The 18,646-nt window shown below is 40.4% G+C and overlaps 3 protein-coding genes across 4 annotated transcripts in view; 1 reads left to right on the forward strand and 2 right to left on the reverse strand.

Moving 5' to 3' along the window:
* LOC115109212 (obg-like ATPase 1) overlaps positions 1-3,432 on the reverse strand; it is a 46,376-nt gene extending 42,944 nt beyond the window's left edge. Inside the window, exons 1-4 of one of the 2 annotated variants that reach the window (XM_029633908.2) lie at positions 3,247-3,432; positions 3,042-3,130; positions 1,518-1,661; positions 472-599 (exon numbers count right to left, since the gene is read on the reverse strand). In XM_029633908.2, coding sequence (XP_029489768.1) covers positions 472-599; positions 1,518-1,661; positions 3,042-3,130; positions 3,247-3,261 — 376 coding nt within the window. In that variant the 5' untranslated portion in view covers positions 3,262-3,432. Of the gene's footprint in view, positions 1-471; positions 600-1,517; positions 1,662-3,041; positions 3,134-3,246 lie in introns of both variants that reach the window. The other variant, XM_029633900.2, reaches the window with a different exon arrangement.
* LOC115109235 (lysosomal cholesterol signaling protein-like) overlaps positions 1-18,646 on the reverse strand; it is a 110,347-nt gene that overhangs the window by 72,238 nt on the left and 19,463 nt on the right. The gene's annotated exons all lie outside the window — the stretch shown is intronic.
* On the forward strand, positions 7,349-9,919 carry LOC115109204 (transcription factor Sp9-like). The gene is made up of 2 exons (XM_029633887.2): positions 7,349-7,502; positions 8,019-9,919. The coding sequence occupies exons 1-2, from the start codon at positions 7,482-7,484 to the stop codon at positions 9,303-9,305; spliced, it is 1,308 nt and encodes a 435-aa protein (XP_029489747.1). The 5' UTR covers positions 7,349-7,481; the 3' UTR covers positions 9,306-9,919.

An 18,646-nucleotide genomic window follows, 5' to 3' on the forward strand; every position in this document is an offset into this window, starting at 1 on the left:
GTATTTTTGCCATATAGGCTACTTGCAGTTCTTGTGCTCAACCATAATCAACTGTGACATTTCGGGATCAAGTTACAATAATCTGTGGTCACAGGAAGCCACTAAAGACATCCCTCTGAGTCAAGTTTTATTTCCCAACCTCAGAGCATGCTACCGATTGTGTGCAGTGAGTCTCCCAAACCAGACACGGCTCCTTTCATTCCCTTTTCTCCGATTCCAATTCAGGGAAAAACTCTGGATAGGAATGTGAGTTTTGGGTCTGGCTCCACCTGCACTATCCCTGAATTTTGTGTTTATCTTGGAACCCAGCAGACAGAACAATATAGGCCTCGGTAGAAAAACTCTGTCAACAACATACTAACAGGGAGGTATGAAATACATTTTCAGTAATTCTTCTCTTTAACCAGATGAAAAGCGTGTCATTTTACAGAGTGATATGCAGTGTGCTATAGTCTGACAGGTGGGACTCACGTGTCATGTGGAAGATGCCATCGCAGGCACTGATGTGGGACAGGAAGGCATTGCCCAGACCCTGGCCAGCGTGAGCTCCCTTCACCAGTCCTGCTATGTCTACCACGTTCAGGAAGGCCGGCACCTTGCTGCAGAACAGGCAGTGGGGTTAAGGCAGTGGAAAGGAAACAGGGGTTATATAAGTCAGCTAATGACTAAAGTCTAATATAATAAAATACAGAGACAAGCCCACAGCTTGTGAATCAGTCTTTCTTACGTTTTTGGATATGGATCAACACTACCAGGGTAGATTCTTGGTGGTCAAACAGTTTCTAAGATTTCTATGAAAAATACACAACATACATAAAAATAATGTTTTTTCCCCCTCTCTCTGGCTACTGGGTATTAGCTATCTGTCAGAGTAAGTGGTATCCCTTGAGCCTCGGCTCTATCAGCCTTCCCACTCAATGTGGATAAATGAGAATAAAACCCAGCAGAACCCTGTACACTAAGACTGGTTCTACACCTCGCAATTATACTTCTACTACAACAACAGAGGTAGTGGTGCCATGCCTTGATTTCATCATCAGGCACCTAATACTCTGGAATGTATGGTTTGAGACACAAGAGCTATGACTAAAGGGTGATGGTGTGTGTGTCATACTGCTCATGGAAAAGTCGTAGCAGAGTCATAATGAAACGTTTCACATTGCTCAGTGCTGAACATGTTATATTGCACTACCGTCAACCCCGGAGACAGAGAGACATTGGTTCAGTGCTGTGATTTATGACTTTCTCACATTAAACCAATAGGCTGGTCTAACCTCGCTCATAATGACATATGATAGCCAGCTACTGACACATAAATGCTCTGGCCTCTTACTTAAAAAAATAAAATAACGTGAAAAACTGCAGTTATCGTATGGTAAAGGACTGGCAACTCAATGTCAACAACATTTCTGTATCTTCTCACGTCGCTGTAGTGTATACTTGCAGTGGCCTATACATATTTGGCAGAGATCCCAAGTCTGAAGTGTGAATAATACGTGAACAGTGAGACCCCATACCTGACAGGCTTGTGGAATTGGCACAGGAAATCGTAGCGTTCATCTGGAATGGGCACTCGGCTTTCATTTGGGTCAATGGTGCAGAAGGGGAAATTCTCAGCTGCAGCTTGACTCTTTGTCAGTACGTTGAAAAAGGTTGACTTCCTAGAAATAAAAACAGCACAGAGGTCAACGCATCCCAGAAACTGTTGGTGGATCCTGATGGGTTGAGAGTATGATGTTGGTTTATTCAAAGACCTCAGCAAAGCCTGCAAGGCAGAAAGACCATTTCATTCTCCACTACGACAAAGAAGTCAATCTAATATATTGAACATTTGATCTTCAGAATCATAAATGGCCTGATTGTGAAACACTAAGCCCAATTACAAGGTCAGATAATCCCATAATAGATCAATTGTGCTTGGAATCCAGGGGACAATTACGTTCCTGACAGATCTGAGCTGTTGAACGGGTACAGCCAAACATAGCCCCATGTCGTGCTCACTGAGCGATTTCTGTTCCACAGCACAAGCACCTCAAGAGTGCTTCAGGTTGCACTGACTACTCAATGAATGCAAGTGTAATAATGGCAAGGCAGTTAAATATAATCCTGGACGTTTCTATCTTTATCCCCTCACCTGGTGCGCTCCACATTTCAAGGATTGGTTGGTTTAGACTCCAAAACCGACAGGACAGGAATTGCCCGGATATTGCTGTGATACAGCATGGATTCATCTTATAATCGCAGGATCGTTCCGTTATCATATATTCCAAGGATGTTTTAGATCACCCTCAGAAATACACAATCTGCTTTAGATTGACATTTGTTATTCTGCCTACAGTGGTGGACAATAAAAACATGTCACTTCAATCAGCTCTCATGTCGCTATTCATCAGCCCGTCACAGTGCATGAGGCCAGGTCAACAGCAGTGGGGGCTAGGCAGGGTGGGGAGCAGGGTGAGGACAGTGATCATGTTGAAGCCACATGCCTGCTATTATTTCATACGGGAGAAATGATCTCCAAAGAACACTCATGCTACCATCCTGATCCCTGTACAGTGTAAATGACAGGAAATAGCAGAAGACCATAGTGTGAGAGCTGTTGCTGCTTGGTAGGCTTTCGGATTATACACCATGGTATTGTTTGTTGTATGTCTTTATCGGAGTTGGATCTTATACTTCCCATGTATCAATCCAAAGCATTTTGTGTCTGTTTGTTCTAATCTTTTACGTTTAAGAGTGAGTCAATATTCTGAATTATTGAATGACATTAGGCAAATTAAATTACTGGTGCGGCGTTTGCGACCTTTAGGTTCACGTGTACAGTGAAATGCATGCACTCCATGACCTGTGTCCACTAGTCTAGTGAAAGCCTAATGGCATGTGGCCTGTAATGAACTAGTCAATGAATGACCAGAATACCTTTACACTGGCTCATGGGAGCCATATGAATACATTTAATACTGTACTTAAAAATGCATAGGCCATGTTGTTAAGCAGTCAAATGTATATTTCCAGTTTACATGTAACGACTATAGACATACCCTACATTGGGCAATCCGACGATTCCTATTTTCAAAGAAGTCCCAAACCGTCCAATCAGTGGTGGTGGCTGCTGTCCATCACCTCCCTTCTGCTAATAAAAACAATGTGTCAATGTCCATAGCGAGTCAGACCTCGTGGCGTTATGTAAATCGAGGCTACACATTCAGCTTTGGCCTGAGCTACTATAGTATACACAAAACACACCTTCTTGGGAGCCATGTCCTTTTCTTCAGTTTTCACTGCCTACTAAATCTACTCACAACTTAGAGTGGGAAAAAAAACATATATTGCTGGTAATGTAAGCTCTGGAGAAGAAGCTAATAGCGGTCTAGCTAACAGCAAGTTCAGTCGACCTCACTCACACTGGCTAACGCCTCACCCTTAAACTAGGACATGCGTCTGGCTGAAATGAAAGATGACACTGGTAGCTGACCCATGTTTCTAAATTTAGCAGACACTTGTTAATGTTAGGCCTACTGTACTTGTGAGCTGAGCCAAGCTTCACCACAGAACATAGACAACATATGTACAAGCCAATATCGGTAACTGTAGGAGTTATTACAGGAGCCTATCCAAGTGTCAGGCATGTAACCAAAATGACAGTCCCTCGCGCACAATATGACAGTGGCAGGGAGTGCTGGTTAGTCTGCACCTCTTATCAGGGAGGGTTAAATCAGTGCAAGTAAGCAGCTGTGGGACTATAGTGCCTTTAACAAGGCGAACAGGGGCAGAGCGGCCATCTGGCATTTCGGGCAAATACCAGATGTGCTAGTCCATTTTGTGGGGACCTCAAGGAAGAAAATGGGCTGGTGTGTTTGACATGTCAGGGACGATTTCTGGTTCCATTCCGCCCCTGAAGGTGAATCTTCTAGGCTACTCCTTGCAACAGACTGGTTTGTCGCTCTGGTTTATCTCCCTCCCCAATAAAATGATATTTCATACTGAACAGGAATATGATTCTATATCTTCCTGTTATGCACCATTATATAGTGAATACAAGTCTTCCCGCATTTGTTTGTTTTTTTTACTCCCTTGACAAACAGAAAAATGACAAACATCGGATGCAAAATGTAAAAGGTGTCCAACAATGCTTACTGTGCAAGAGCCGGGCAGACACGGCTGAGAAACAGGTTGAATACTGTACATTGACAATTAATGGCATGCAAGTCTTTGCACACGCAAAATAGACTCACGTCGATGATCTCGTGCGTTAGTCTACAAATCGTATAGAAAGAGATGTGTTATAGATTTGACAATATACAAAAAACGCGAGTTTATGATAAAATATTGTTTTCTATCTTAGAGGCTACCAATCACCATGACCCAAACAAGCATGTAGGCTAGGCCGAGTTGATTTAACATTTCTGTCGGATTTAGTAGACTATCATACACCTGTTTTCAGATAATGACATCAATTAACATATAAAACTACTTAGAATTGAAGCATGGCATATATTGCCCCTAAATTGTTTCCCCTCTTGGACAGAAACAGGTGTAGGCCTGTGGACCTCCGCCACTCTCGACCATGAGATTACACCGATTAGTTAATTGTCCACAAATAAACTTTCCTCAAAACCAAAGCAAATTAATCACTGCAGGGACCAACCAGAAAACTTGGTCTAATCCAGCACCCTGAGTCGTTTAACATGCAGGAAACGAGCCTCTAATAATCTAGATTTGAAGCAAGTCAAAAGCCTTTTGTATCAAGAGTTTAAATGAATAGGTTTGTATTAATCATTTATCTTTTGTCGTTGAACGCCTTGATGGATGCACCGTCACTTAGCCTCACCACAATAGATGCACAGCGTTTTGTTCTACCAAATAAATCATTCTCATTGTTTAAGGTACATTGATCAATCTAATGACTTGTAATAGGCTCCTAATTGCCACAGAAAAGTGCTCTCGGGTGGAGTCCTGCATGCGAGATTCAACTCCAAATTCCCACTTGAATGACACTGTTCAAATATTTTTAATGACAAGATTTCGTCAAGGATGCTGGCATTGGGTAGGCCTACTACCAACTATTACGCAGGCTATCACATTGTTATTATGGTAGGCCTACATGATGAAATTCAAATTTACAATGGCATTCAAAAAGACTAAAAAGTCAACACAATTGAAAATCTGTATTGGCAATCATATGTGAACCAACACCTGTAATTTTGAAAGATAATCTAATCCTAATTGTTTTCGTGTTCTTTTGTTACTAAAGTTTTTGTTCGTTATACATTTCCTTACTTGTTTTATTTCCAGAAGTGTTTCAATAATCAGTTAGATGTTGAATATGTGGGGATAAACACTAATTAAAAACGAGCACTCCATCGAGGGCCTTATCTTCGCCTTGTTCATTGATAAATCCTTTATCTTTATTTTCGAACCAATAAATATAAATAAAACACGAAGAGACAGATAATACCAGAATACCATTATACATAGCAAAATAAAAAAAATATAACAAATAAACAATGAATAACACGGTCCTCATTTTTACCAAAGGTGCATTACACTCCAAAACATTTAGAACTGTACTTTTTTAAAAAAGAAAAGAAAAATATAAAATAATAATTACACGCTCACACACTCACGCTGTTCGAGACACTTTGGCATTGCAATCAAATTTGTTAATGCATAATCGACATTTAATAGTGCTAATAGCACACCACTAAAATTGCAATGATTGCAAAAATGAAGCACTTTTCTCGGCTCCGTTCGTTGGATTTGATGAAATTGTTTTATATTCGCCGCTCAAAAGGTGGGGATTTAAAGCAGAGGAAGCCTTTGAACAAATTGCGCTTGGTTTACTGGCAGCATTCAAGCTCAATAATGGTGCATTATTCGCTCGTTTTGAATACTGTAATACACAGCTTTTGGCGAAGCAATTCTATGGAAAATTGCTTTACCTTTTTAAGGGATGAAGAGTCACACCAAAGCAGGCCATTGTTACATTATGTCATTACCCCTAAATGTTTTAACAAGCTGTGAAACACGTTGACATATATTACATTGTGATCTTTATAAATTCCAGAGGAAGAAAAATATATATAGTAATTTGGCGAAAGAAAAAGTTAATGTTGATGCGCTCCACATGTTTTTTCAATGGTTCAATTGTATCTCCAAACGTTATAATTCAGTTGGCCTAAATCTTTAGTGTGGAATGCTCTATGGTTTCATTGTGCCATATTAAATCAGCCTGCATCGTTGAATGAAATGCATTCGCCAGGCTGACATGAGGGAAACAACATCTCGTGATTATTATGACTGCAATATTTTTCAAATATTTTTAGTTTCCAGGCAGTAGCACTTAGAACACCAACCACTCATCGAGTTAATTGTCACTTTTTAATTAACCGAAAAGCCCCACTGTACAGCCTCAACACACGCGCGTAAATTGGCACAGACAGGCAGGGGGACGGGCGCGAGCGCACTCCACGCACACACGCGCACACACACACAGATTAAAAACAAGTCCCCAATAGCCTCTTAAACGCACACATGGCAACACCGCTTGAGCCTATGGAAACTTTTAAGATAATTCACCTGTTGTATGACATACCTTGTATTGTAAGCGTCTTCACTTTAGTCAGCCATTGTTTATTGATAATGGGTCCGTTTATTGCACTTCTGGCCCCCTGGTGAGTGCATGGGAACTTCTGCTTAACTTCATGGATGGTGTAAGCAAGCACATGCCCTGCGCCTATGAAGACGTTTCCATTCCTGAAAGTGCATGACATCCTCAGTTTAAAAAAAATATGAAGGCACCGCAATTCGTAAATATATATATATATATATATATATTTTAAATCATCACCAATCCCCTCATGTTATGACATGAAACATAAAACAATTTGGTACTCCACGAGGGATAAAAGCAGAGGCAGCTATACATCAGAACATTATATTTTACAATTATGTCTATATAGTCCTAGAGAAACAAAGAACCTGCAGTTGAAAAAAATAACAATTGGTCAGAAAGCTTTCTGAAATGCAACAGAAACAAAATACCTCTAAATAAATCATATCAAATTCTTACCTCTTGCAGAGAACTAGCTTAAACCAAAATGATCTCGATTCTACAATATAGAGCACATTGAGCCTTGATGGGAGAATACATAACATGTATAAAAATACCAAATCGTACCTTGCTTGACAGTCAAATCCGCACAAGAGTTATTGATTGACATGAAGCTTTAGCGTTTCTGTCCTTGGTCGAATCTCTCATTGGCTGACGTCGTCCTCTTGCCAAGAATCCGGCCTTTAGATTGGCTGCTTGCTCTTGCCAGCTGTACTTCAAAGAACGCGCTCTCTACAACTAGGTAGTGTAGGAGCTCCGAGCCAAGAGAGAAATCGTGTGACTACGGAAAAGCAAAGTGTCTGAGTCGAATTGGAAAAGTACACTATTGCAGAATTGTGACCAATTCAACATAGCAAAGACCCTGGATATGGCTACGTCTATACTTGGGGTAAGCCGACAAAAAATATATTGGTTTTCATGTGTGAAGTAGGCTTTATACTTTCACACCTACTAAATTGTATAGGCTACTTTTCGGTCATTGTTCTCTTATCGTTGAGCTTTGTTGTTACTGTAGGTATTGAAAGTGCTTGTGTAGATGTTGTAATTTTCCTAAATCAAAATCATGTTTGTTTTTGCCAACTTTCATAATAGGCTACCCACATGCGCAAACTTTCGAGACCTGCAGTAAACTCTCTACTGAGTGACATTACTGTATTTCCTCCATGATTGTGTCTGTTTATTAGGTTCAGTGGATATTTAGTTCACATTTCGATACATTCTTTATGAATGAACATTTTCACTAAATGTATGTTTGAATCCAATACGGTAAATAATTGTGTAGCCTATGCACTAATTGCTACCCAAACAAGCACAACAACCGAACGGTTGGACATCTTATTTACAGAAAGAAAATGGTAAATGTTGCTTGCAATGTTCTAAAGTACAGTGCTTTATCTCTCTGCAGGAAGAACCACGATTTGGAACTACACCTCTAGCTATGCTGGCTGCTACTTGTAACAAAATTGGCAATACCAGTCCCCTTACCACTCTACCTGATTCCAGTGCTTTTTCAAAAGGCGGATTTCATCCTTGGAAAAGATCCTCCTCTAGTTGCAACTTGGGATCCAGTCTCCCTGGATTCACTGTAGCAACAAGCCGCGGATCGACCGGACTAACATCAACTACTGGCACAGGCAACAGCGCGTTCTGCTTAGCCTCCACCTCCCCGACCACATCTGCGTTTTCCACAGAGTACAGCAGTCTGTTTTCCAACTCAGCAAGCATTTCGTCTCAAGAGTCTGGGCAATCAGCCTTCATTTCCAAAGTCCACACATCAGCAGAAACCTTGTACCCGAGGGTAGGGATGGCACATCCGTATGAGTCGTGGTACAAGTCTGGTTTCCATTCAACCATCTCGGGCGATGTTACTAATGGGGCGTCCGCGTGGTGGGACGTTCATACCAACCCTGGCTCATGGCTCGAGGTCCAAAACCCTGCAAGCTCGCTGCAGACCTCCCTGCATTCCGGGACCCCCCAAGCCATACACTCTCAGCTCAGTGGCTATAACCCTGACTTCTCCACTTTGACACACTCGGCATTCAGCTCAACCGGTATAAGTCCCACGGCATCGCATCTTCTATCAACCAGCCAACACCTGTTAACACAAGAGGGATTCAAAACAGTCATTCCAACATACACGGACGCCTCTGCCGCCAACGCTATGATTTCAGGTTCCAGTTCTGGTTCCTCAAGGTCATCCAGGAGGTACTCTGGCAGAGCCACGTGCGACTGTCCGAACTGTCAGGAGGCTGAGCGGCTGGGGCCTGCGGGGGCCAGCCTCCGGAGGAAAGGACTTCACAGCTGTCACATTCCAGGCTGCGGTAAGGTGTATGGCAAAACCTCTCACCTTAAAGCCCATTTGAGATGGCATACTGGCGAGCGGCCATTTGTCTGCAATTGGCTTTTTTGTGGCAAAAGATTTACAAGATCAGATGAACTTCAGAGACACCTCCGTACCCACACCGGCGAGAAAAGGTTTGCTTGCCCAGTATGCAACAAGCGCTTTATGAGGAGCGACCATTTGAGCAAGCACATTAAAACCCACACTGCCGGTGGTGGTGAAGGCAAAAAGGGAAGCGACAGTGACACCGACACCAGTAACCTGGAGACCCCCAGGTCCGAGTCCCCAGAACTCATTTTAGACGGGGTAAACCCCAGAATCAAGGATCCATCTCCTCATGACGAACACTGAATGGCTGTTATTTGAATGACCTTGAAACTAACTTTATAAAGCAAATGACCAGTAGGTTATCAAAACTGGTACATGTATTAAAACGGGTCTGGGTTTGAGAGATAGTATTGGATGAAAATACGATTTTACGCAAAGCATTTGAAAACAAAAAATAATTCAAACTTAACACCATATTGATTATGTTCAACTCGTTATTCACCATCAAACGAAAAGCAGAATTATTCTATATTATGTGAAAATGACATAACTATAAAGCTGTCAACTTAAAAATGAACCGCGGGGTATTTTTTACGATCAGTGCTTAAAAGGGGCGAGCTAACCCAAATGAACTTGGTTGGCCCATGTGAGTCGCCATCATATTGTACATATTGACAACAAACAATGTGTTATTTTCATGTACATGTGAATTATGATTGTTTTATTCGTGTTTGGGATCCTGAAATTCAGGGAGTTTACTTTCAACGCACTTTGTGGATATGTATGTACACAGCTTTTTACATTCAGTTAACCATTTCATTTCTTTGCTAAAAAAATATATAAATGTTTACTTGTATAAAGTCACACGTATAAGACTTTCATTTTGTCATAATTAAAACGATCTAAAATCTGAGGCAGCAGTCGTGTGATGGGAATGTTTCACTGTATTGGGTCCCATACTTGTTTTCATTATGCGAAATGAAAATAAATTATGAACCAAGGTATTTTATGTGATGGTATAAATGGTAAAAATGAACGATTGCCAAACGTAAAATGTAGATAGGCAAGAGTGTTCCTTTACATAAAATCAATCATACATTGCTGATATAGGCAATCGCACATTGACGTGCATTCTCTCTGAGGAATAAATCAATAGTTAATGCCCCGGAAAAGACATTTCATGCCCAAATGAAAATCTTGTTAAATGGTATTAATTATGACTTGGAGCACATCGCAACCCCATGTGTCTTGTATTTGCGATTAGGGATTCGTGTCTTATCAAATATCTAATTAATCTCCGAGACATCATTTGTTCAGCTTTACTTTATCTGGGGGCTTCCAGGGGGTTTTGATGACAAAAGCCCCCTGAATATTTATTTTAATTGTCCAAATTAACTGCTTTAATTTGCATGTCAAACGGAAAGATGGCAGTCCAAGAATAAGGATAAAGCATCTCTAAGCTTTCCTTGAAACTCTACACTTGATTTGATGTTATGGGAACTGTTTCTAAACTTTTGAAAAGGAAAAGGGGTAAAAAGCCATATGCAAATGATGAAATTGAAATGCTCTTGTCGCGGCGCAGTCAAATGGTTCCTGCATGTTATTTGAATATCAGTGGCCCCGTATTGAAAGGGTTCAAGGATGCTCTCTGACTTCTTTGTGCTTACCCAGTGCAGCGTCCGATCTCAAAGAAAAACCCGGGGAATAATTACAGCGTGAGCCCAGGCCTGGGAATATGTTAGGGACAGGCATCTCATCTAGATAACCTCTTTCTGAAGAGGAAGTTCAATTGACCAGAAGACAATAGAGAAATTATTTTCATTTCCTTTTGTGTGGCTGGCTTTGAGATCACGAAAATAACGATAAAAAAATCAAATGTAAATTTATCTATAACCACGAATTCGAGTTTAAAAATAAACAGCTTAGAAAAGACATCGTATTATAGCCTATATTTGGCATTTAATATACATGTGAACTTTTAAACGAGGTCTACAGGCAAAATAAAGCAGGCCTATTCAATAGGCTAATATTATATAACCGAACATTCATGATCAATTAATACAACCTTCAGTTAAGTGTATGTTTATTTTAAAAATAAAATGGTGGTTTATTTGCAGTGATTTTATGTTCTTTTTTTTTTCTTCAGAAAAAACGGTTGTTATTTTTCCGCATAGGCACACTAAGTAAATTACAGTTTTCTTGTGGGCAAATATATTTTCATTACACTTTAGTGAATTTGAAATTCGATCCATTTTCATAACCACGGAAATAAGTATTAATCTGTAATTCATGAGCATAGTTTGCTATTTTATGGCTACAAAAGGGCGTTAAATTCAACACGAGTTTAGGTGCGTTAAAATGCTTCGGGAAGAGAGACGCTTGGGGTTGCGGACAGTAAAGTGCTGCCATTTATCGCTTTGTTACTTTTCCATGAAATGCCCTCTCGCTGAGCATTAGGCAGAAGTCATCTTTGTTTTCAAGCCACAATAAAAGAGAGATCAAAGAGAACCAGTGCGACTTTACGGGACACGGGAAAACATCTCACTGCTCAAGGCCTCGGGCGACTCTCCTCTTGTCTCCAGGATTTAAAAAAATGTTCATCGCTCACAAAAAAAGACTTGTATTGTGATAATGATAAAATAACAATTAATCAAACAATTTGGCATAGGTCTACAGTATTTAGGTGCACACCTCGGCGCATCATTGCAAAAGGCTACCATTTGAAGCGACTGAAATAAAATAAAACATGTAAGAAATTAATTTTCCTGATCAGGAATTCTTAACAAATCATATCGACGCAGGAGTTGTTATTTCTTTGCCATAAAATATGTCTCCAAAACAAATAGGAACTCGACCTCATCGTTTCTTCTGTTTTGTCCATAATTTTTTATTTAACCAGGCAAGTCAGTTAAGAACAAATTCTTATTTTCAATGACGGCCTAGAAACAGGAACTGCCTGTTCAGGGGTAGAACGACAGATTTGTACCTTGTCAGCTCGGGGGTTTGAACTTGCAACCTTGCGGTTACTAGTCCAACGCTCTAACCACTAGGCTACCCTGCTGATGATGATAATGAGTCAGTTAAGAACAAATTCATGCAAGTAATGCAACAAGTAATCTCTAAAGGACGATAGGCGCGCAATGTTGCGTAAATCATGCACTGGGTTTTGCACAAAGACGAAAGTTTCATGTATTGATCTCGAGTCAGAATTAAGTATTCAGTATTAAATATTTGAAACAAACTTGACGTCTCCACACTAATCACTTACGCAGGCCTAATCTTATGCATCGTATAATGAACAATCATAGATTGATTGTCATTAGTCAACCATGCTCCCGTTTAGGCCACTTCCAGAAGACCACTTTGAAACAAGCCTACATAATTAAGCTAGACTTGTAACACATGTAATGAAGAACGGTCACAACCATGTGAACACAGTTCACTATTTTAAAAATTCGAGTTGCAATAATATTTTTTATTAGAATTCTGAAGAGGGTTTTCTGGACTAAAGTGACAACCATCAATAATAGTGCATGCAAGACATGCATTTGTTCAATAATTTGTGCAAAATATTTCTGTGGTTGAAGTTATTTTAGGTCTACTGCTGCCCTCTAGTGGATGAAATAAGAACTATTTGAGGAGCAGGGGTGTAATCACTAGTCCTAACAGTAGCAAAATGGAACATTTTGAACAGTTTATATTGGTCAAATTCAGGTAGGCCCCTCCCGGTTTCATTCAGTTTGCTTCTGCTCAACATTTTGCAACAGAATCGGCATAATGAATACGCCCCTGCACTCATTTGACCGTAGTTACTAAAACTTTGGTTTCTATGTGTTTGTTTAATAAGTGGGCCCACCAAGAAAAATGTACATATTAACAATAGCAGTGTAAAATCGTCAAAACGTGTCAAAAATGTTTACATCAGCAAAATAAAATGGTATCACTGGCCCACTTTGTAAGATTGTCTACTCTCACAGTTCAGTGCTTTCTCTCAGCTCTCCCTCTGGCTCTTTTCTCATTCTCCCTCCCTCTGCTCCTGCTCCTCCCTTTGCCTCCCCCCTCTCTCCCTCCCTCCATCTAGGATCCTACTCCACCCTTTGCGGCTGCTTTATTCTTTGCTCCATCTCTGCTCCTACTTCTATCCATCTCTCTTCTACTGTTTGCCTCATCTCTATTGTGAACCATGTCTTTATATCTCTCTCCTTCTGCTTCTGTCTGGGCCAGGCTGGGAGCTGCTGCTGGTTCTCTGCCTCTCCCTGCTGTAGCGTCTCATCTCTACTGTTTCTTTCTCCTCTCAGGTATCATCTTTGTGCTGTTTCTTTCTGGAGGTTGGGCCTGGTCTTACTCTAGACTCATCCATCACTCTCAGTGTTGTCATCACGACAGGAGTCCTTTCTCTTGCCTTTCTTCTTTCTCTTCAGACTCTTAGTCACTGCTACTACTTTCACTGAAGCTGTCAGTCTGAGTCACTGCTGCTACTTTCACTGGAGCTGTCAGTCAGTCACTGCTGCTACTTTCACTGAAGCTGTCAGTCAGTCCCTGCTACTACTTTCACTGGAGCTGTCAGTCAGTCACTGCTTCTACTTTCACTGGAGCTGTCAGTCAGTCCCTGCTACTACTTTCACTGGAGCTGTCATTCAGTCACTGCTACTACTTTCACTGGAGCTGTCAGTCAGTCACTGCTACTACTTTCACTGGAGCTGTCATCAGTCCCTGCTACTACTTTCACTGGAGCTGTCAATCAGTCACTGCTACTACTTTCACTGGAGCTGTCAGTCAGTCCCTGCTACTACTTTCACTGGAGCTGTCATTCAGTCACTGCTACTACTTTCACTGGAGCTGTCAGTCAGTCACTGCTACTACTTTCACTGGAGCTGTCAGTCAGTCCCTGCTACTACTTTCACTGGAGCTGTCATTCAGTCACTGCTACTACTTTCACTGGAGCTGTCACTACTATCACGGTCCTTCTTCTGATTTCCTTCACTCCTCTTTTGTAGACCCTCAAGTTTCCTTTAAAATGAAAATAATTTGTCATATTAGTAGATCATGTTTATTTTTTTTGCAAGAATCATCTTTTGTCTTATTTTACAATAAGCATATTATATTCAAAACAACTAAACGTATGAATGGTGGTGCTCTCCTACCTGAGGAGCTTCTCTTTCTGTTTAGTGGTCAACGACTTCAGGAATTCAACCTCAGGATCCTCCTCTTCTTCATTGACAACGTACTCCTACAGCATAAAAACAATTCATAATAAATAAAACAATGAACATTTTAAAAAGCATGCATCAAACGCTAACAAAACATGAATAAAGACGTCACAAATGGTTAGAAGTGAAGCAAGTAAGAGCAGAATAACCTCTGTTGATTTCTGTTTGAGGGGAGATTATTGGGGGGGGGGGTTAAACTATATACTGCTACATCTGGTGTTGCAACACTCCTATAATTTTAGCAGTTAGTCTCATCACATCTGCCCAATTGACTAAACTTGCAGCGACTGGAAGAGCTCTGTGGTTTACTCTGATAATTGGCCATTTTGCAGCAATCACATTTAGACCGGGGATCTGCCATGGATATTGTTGTCTTTTTCTTCATGTGGGGAAGAAGAACAGAAGATTACCTGCGATGGATCACAAACAGTAGAATTTCTTCCAAGGACACATTTCTTCAGGGCAAACCCACTGTTTCGCATCTCTGCCATTAACTCGGAGGGGTGCATCGACGGACCTGTTAACACAAATCACAGCCTCAAAGTCCCATTGACGCCTGTCCACATCCGCCACTGCTTCCACAGTGGGGAATTCAGGGCCGGCTTTGTTAACAGAAAGGGACACCAAATCAACTCACTCATCTTCAGGCTGAGCAAATCATACAATATCATTCTCCCAAAGCAGTGGTTAGGGGAATCAGAATACACAATAAATGCATTTTTCTCCCAGCACAGGAGGGGCTCCATTATCGCCCTCCACCATCAACTCCATGCGCAGGGCTCTCCCTCTGTAAACATTACTTTACTACTTCACTTCCTGATTGTAGGAGTCAGAACCAGCTCCACTCTGGAAGTTCTACAGGACACCAGGAGTGATGGCAACTACTGCTACAAGTATAGAGTTACCACAAATATCCAATGTAATACTGAATGCCCATTCTATTGGGACACATTATTATTGCAATTTGTCTGCAATAGCTGCATCATAAGTTCTTTGTTCAAATGATTTCAAAGTCAGTGCAAAAATAAAAAGGAGAATTTTATTGTTGAGAATGAAAATATGAAGAAAAACAACTTGATAACATTTAGTTTAAAATAAACCATTAGCTACATCTGTGAACTATTATTTGGAATTACCAGTCAACTCTTTTCCTCTATTCATCCAGGTAGGTCAGATTGTTATTTGTACCTGCTTTCTCTGTGGGCGCAGTGCTGGCATTGATCCCAGACAGGCCAAAGAGAGGGTACACTGTCTGTATTCATATGGCCCTATTTGTGACACACAATGCAGTTCACATTGCGCACAGGAGAATCACAGGTCATTAGACTGGACTTAAATCCATTCATTCCATCACTTATAACACCTTCCATACAACCCAATTGCGACGACGACAAGCAAAGCACATATACTACACCTGCCATAATGTAAATAAACACATCGTTATCCCAAGTTAGATATCATCCTTTGACTTTAGCACCACCAAGTGTCAAATGCCAACACATTTATTTTGTTAATAGGACAATATTTAGCCTAGCAATCACATGTAACAGTAGATTGTCATAAATAGGTATGTCATAAGTTAATTCAACACAAATGGGAAAACTGCACAATATTAATTTACGCAAAAGTTTACGAGCCATGACATCCTTGGCATACCTAAAAAGATGAAAGTATCCCCAAATGCAAAGGTAACCTCTAATAGTAGGCTTCAAGTCATCTGAATATTTATGTTGATCAACACAATTAGTTACTTACTTTCCTCGAGGGGACGTCTTTTGCCACTCAAACTTGTATTCTGATTCGCCTTCCTGTAAAATAATATCAAAATGTAACATTTTGAACAATAATAAGCTAACACATGCCTTTCAGTCTACAACATTTACCAAACTAGCGACGCTTGCTTTGAGAAACAAGTATGCATCTGTGAACAAGAGATGGACTCTTATTAAACATTCCACCTCCTTGCTCTCCCCTTCGCAGTAGACTGCAGAGTGTGGGTGGAAGGAGTGCAGTCATATGGTTTGATTTGTATTATTCAGTATGGTAAAGATGCAGAACCAAGATGGATGTAGTTACCTTTGTCTGCCCCAGGTGGAGCTTCATACATGAGGTTGAGACCATTCTTCACACGATCATCTCCCACCAACAGCCTATGAGAAAGGTTTTAACAACACAAAAGCCAGACAATGGCTTGTATCTGTTATATGATAAATTAAAGCTGTGATTTTACACAAAACAAAATATATGGTTGAAGCACGGGACATGCGTTCGCGTTCGGATGAGGCAGTGTAGCAATCCTAGTTAATTATATTTAAGCAATAAGGCACGAAGGGGTGTGGTATATGGCCAATATACCACGGCCGAGGGCTGTTCTTATGCAACACGCAAAGCGGAGTACCTGGACACAGCCCTTAGCCCATATACCACAAACCCCAGAGGTGCCTTATTGCTATTATAAAACTGTTTACCAACATAATTAGAGCAGTAAAAGTAAGTGTTTTGTCATACCCGTGGTATACGGTCTGATATACCACGGCTGTCAAGCAATCAGCATTCAGGGCTCAAACCAACCAGTTTATAATATACATTATTATACCCAACAAGTGGGTTAACCCAGTTTAAATGGCGCGATGCGTTGGGTGTTTGCCTTTTACTCCTGCGACCCGAGTTTGCCTCCGTTCGCTACAATATCTTTCAGTGGGGAAATAATGAGAGACGAAATAAAAGGTCTTGCAGATATGGATATGGAGATACAATTTATCTGGAACATCTGCAACCAACTGTTAGCTAGCTAAACTAGCTACTATATATGACTTACTAGTGAGGAAGGCTGGGCTAGAACAACTATTTAGCCACCCACCTTTTTATATATTTGACTTCGATGCAGGATGGAAAATCTTTATTGCACTTACAATTAGCAAATTACTTCCCAATGGCTGAAGAACAATTAGTTAGGGGATTAAAAGCGAAATGTTAGCTAGCTAGCTCGCGCTGACAAAAACAAAACAACGTGGTTAAAATCTTCTTCCGGGTCAGCTCTGTGCGTGACCTCTGACGTACTACAAACAACACTGAAGCGTTCACAACATTCATTAATTGCGCACTTGTGAATTCTGGTAAATAACAAAATAAACTGAAAGTAAAAACGAACGGGGGGACATGTAAAAATGATATTGTCGTCTACAATTTGTGATCCGGTACTTGGCTGCAGCGACAGGTAACAAGCACCAAACTGAAATCAACAGATTATTTCGGATTGGAATCTGAGTTAAGCAATGTCCAGTGTATGGTCGGTCAAGTGTTTGTTTGTGTGGGGCAGAGAGTATGGGAAGAGAGTGCCGAGGACGAGGAGGCCCTTGGCATGGATTTTGTCAAGTGAATATCTGCCACCTGAGCTCCAAAAGTATTGGGATAGTGATTTGTGTTGTTGTTTTGGCTCTGTACTTCAGCACTTTGGGTTTGAAATTATACAATGATAAAGGACAGACTGTCAGATTTAATTTGAGGATATTTTCTTAAATATCGGGTGAACCGTTTAGAAATTACAACACTTTTTGTGCATAGTCCCCCAATTTTAGGGGACCAAAAGTATTGGGGCAAATTGACTTACATGTGTATTAAAGTAGTCAAAAGTTTAGTATTTGGTCCCATATTCATAGCACCCAAAAACTACATCAAGCTTGTGACAACACATTTGTTGGGTGCATTTGCTGTTTGTTTTGGTTGTGTTTCAGTTTATATTGTTCCCAATAGAAAGTTATGGTAAATAATGTATTGTCACTTTTATTTTAAAATAAAAATAGAATATGTTTCTGAACACCTCTACATTTATGTGGATTCTGCCATGATTACGAATAATCCTGAATGAATTGTGAATAATGATGAGAGAGAGTTACAGACGAATATCATACCCTCAGGACACGGTAACCTCTTTACCATTACAATATTTTTTTATTTCACCAGGTAAGTTCTCATTTACAACTGCGACCTGGCCAAGATAAAGCAAAGAAGTGCGAGACAAACAACAACAACAAGAGTTACACATGAAACAATAACAGGGGATGTTAGCATTTTTCTGGTGGGGGTATGGTATTTCTGCATCTGTAACTTTCTCACTCATCATCATTCACGATTCATTCAGGATGATCAGTAATCATGGTTACATCCACATGAATGTAGCAGTGTTTAGAAACATATTCCATTCTTATTTAGAATAAAAACGACTTCAAAATGCCACAATACATTATTAACCATTCATTTCTATTGGGCACAAAATAATCTGAAACAACCAAAAGAAACAGCAAATGCATCCAACAAATTAGTAGACACAAGCTTGATGTAATTATTGCGTGCTATGAAATGAGACCAAATATGAACCTTTTGACTACTGTAATACACATTTAAGTGAATTTGTGAGTGTTTGAGTACAAAGCC

This window comes from Oncorhynchus nerka, linkage group LG3 (genome assembly GCF_034236695.1).
Source record: "Oncorhynchus nerka isolate Pitt River linkage group LG3, Oner_Uvic_2.0, whole genome shotgun sequence".
Lineage (NCBI taxonomy): Eukaryota > Metazoa > Chordata > Actinopteri > Salmoniformes > Salmonidae > Oncorhynchus > Oncorhynchus nerka.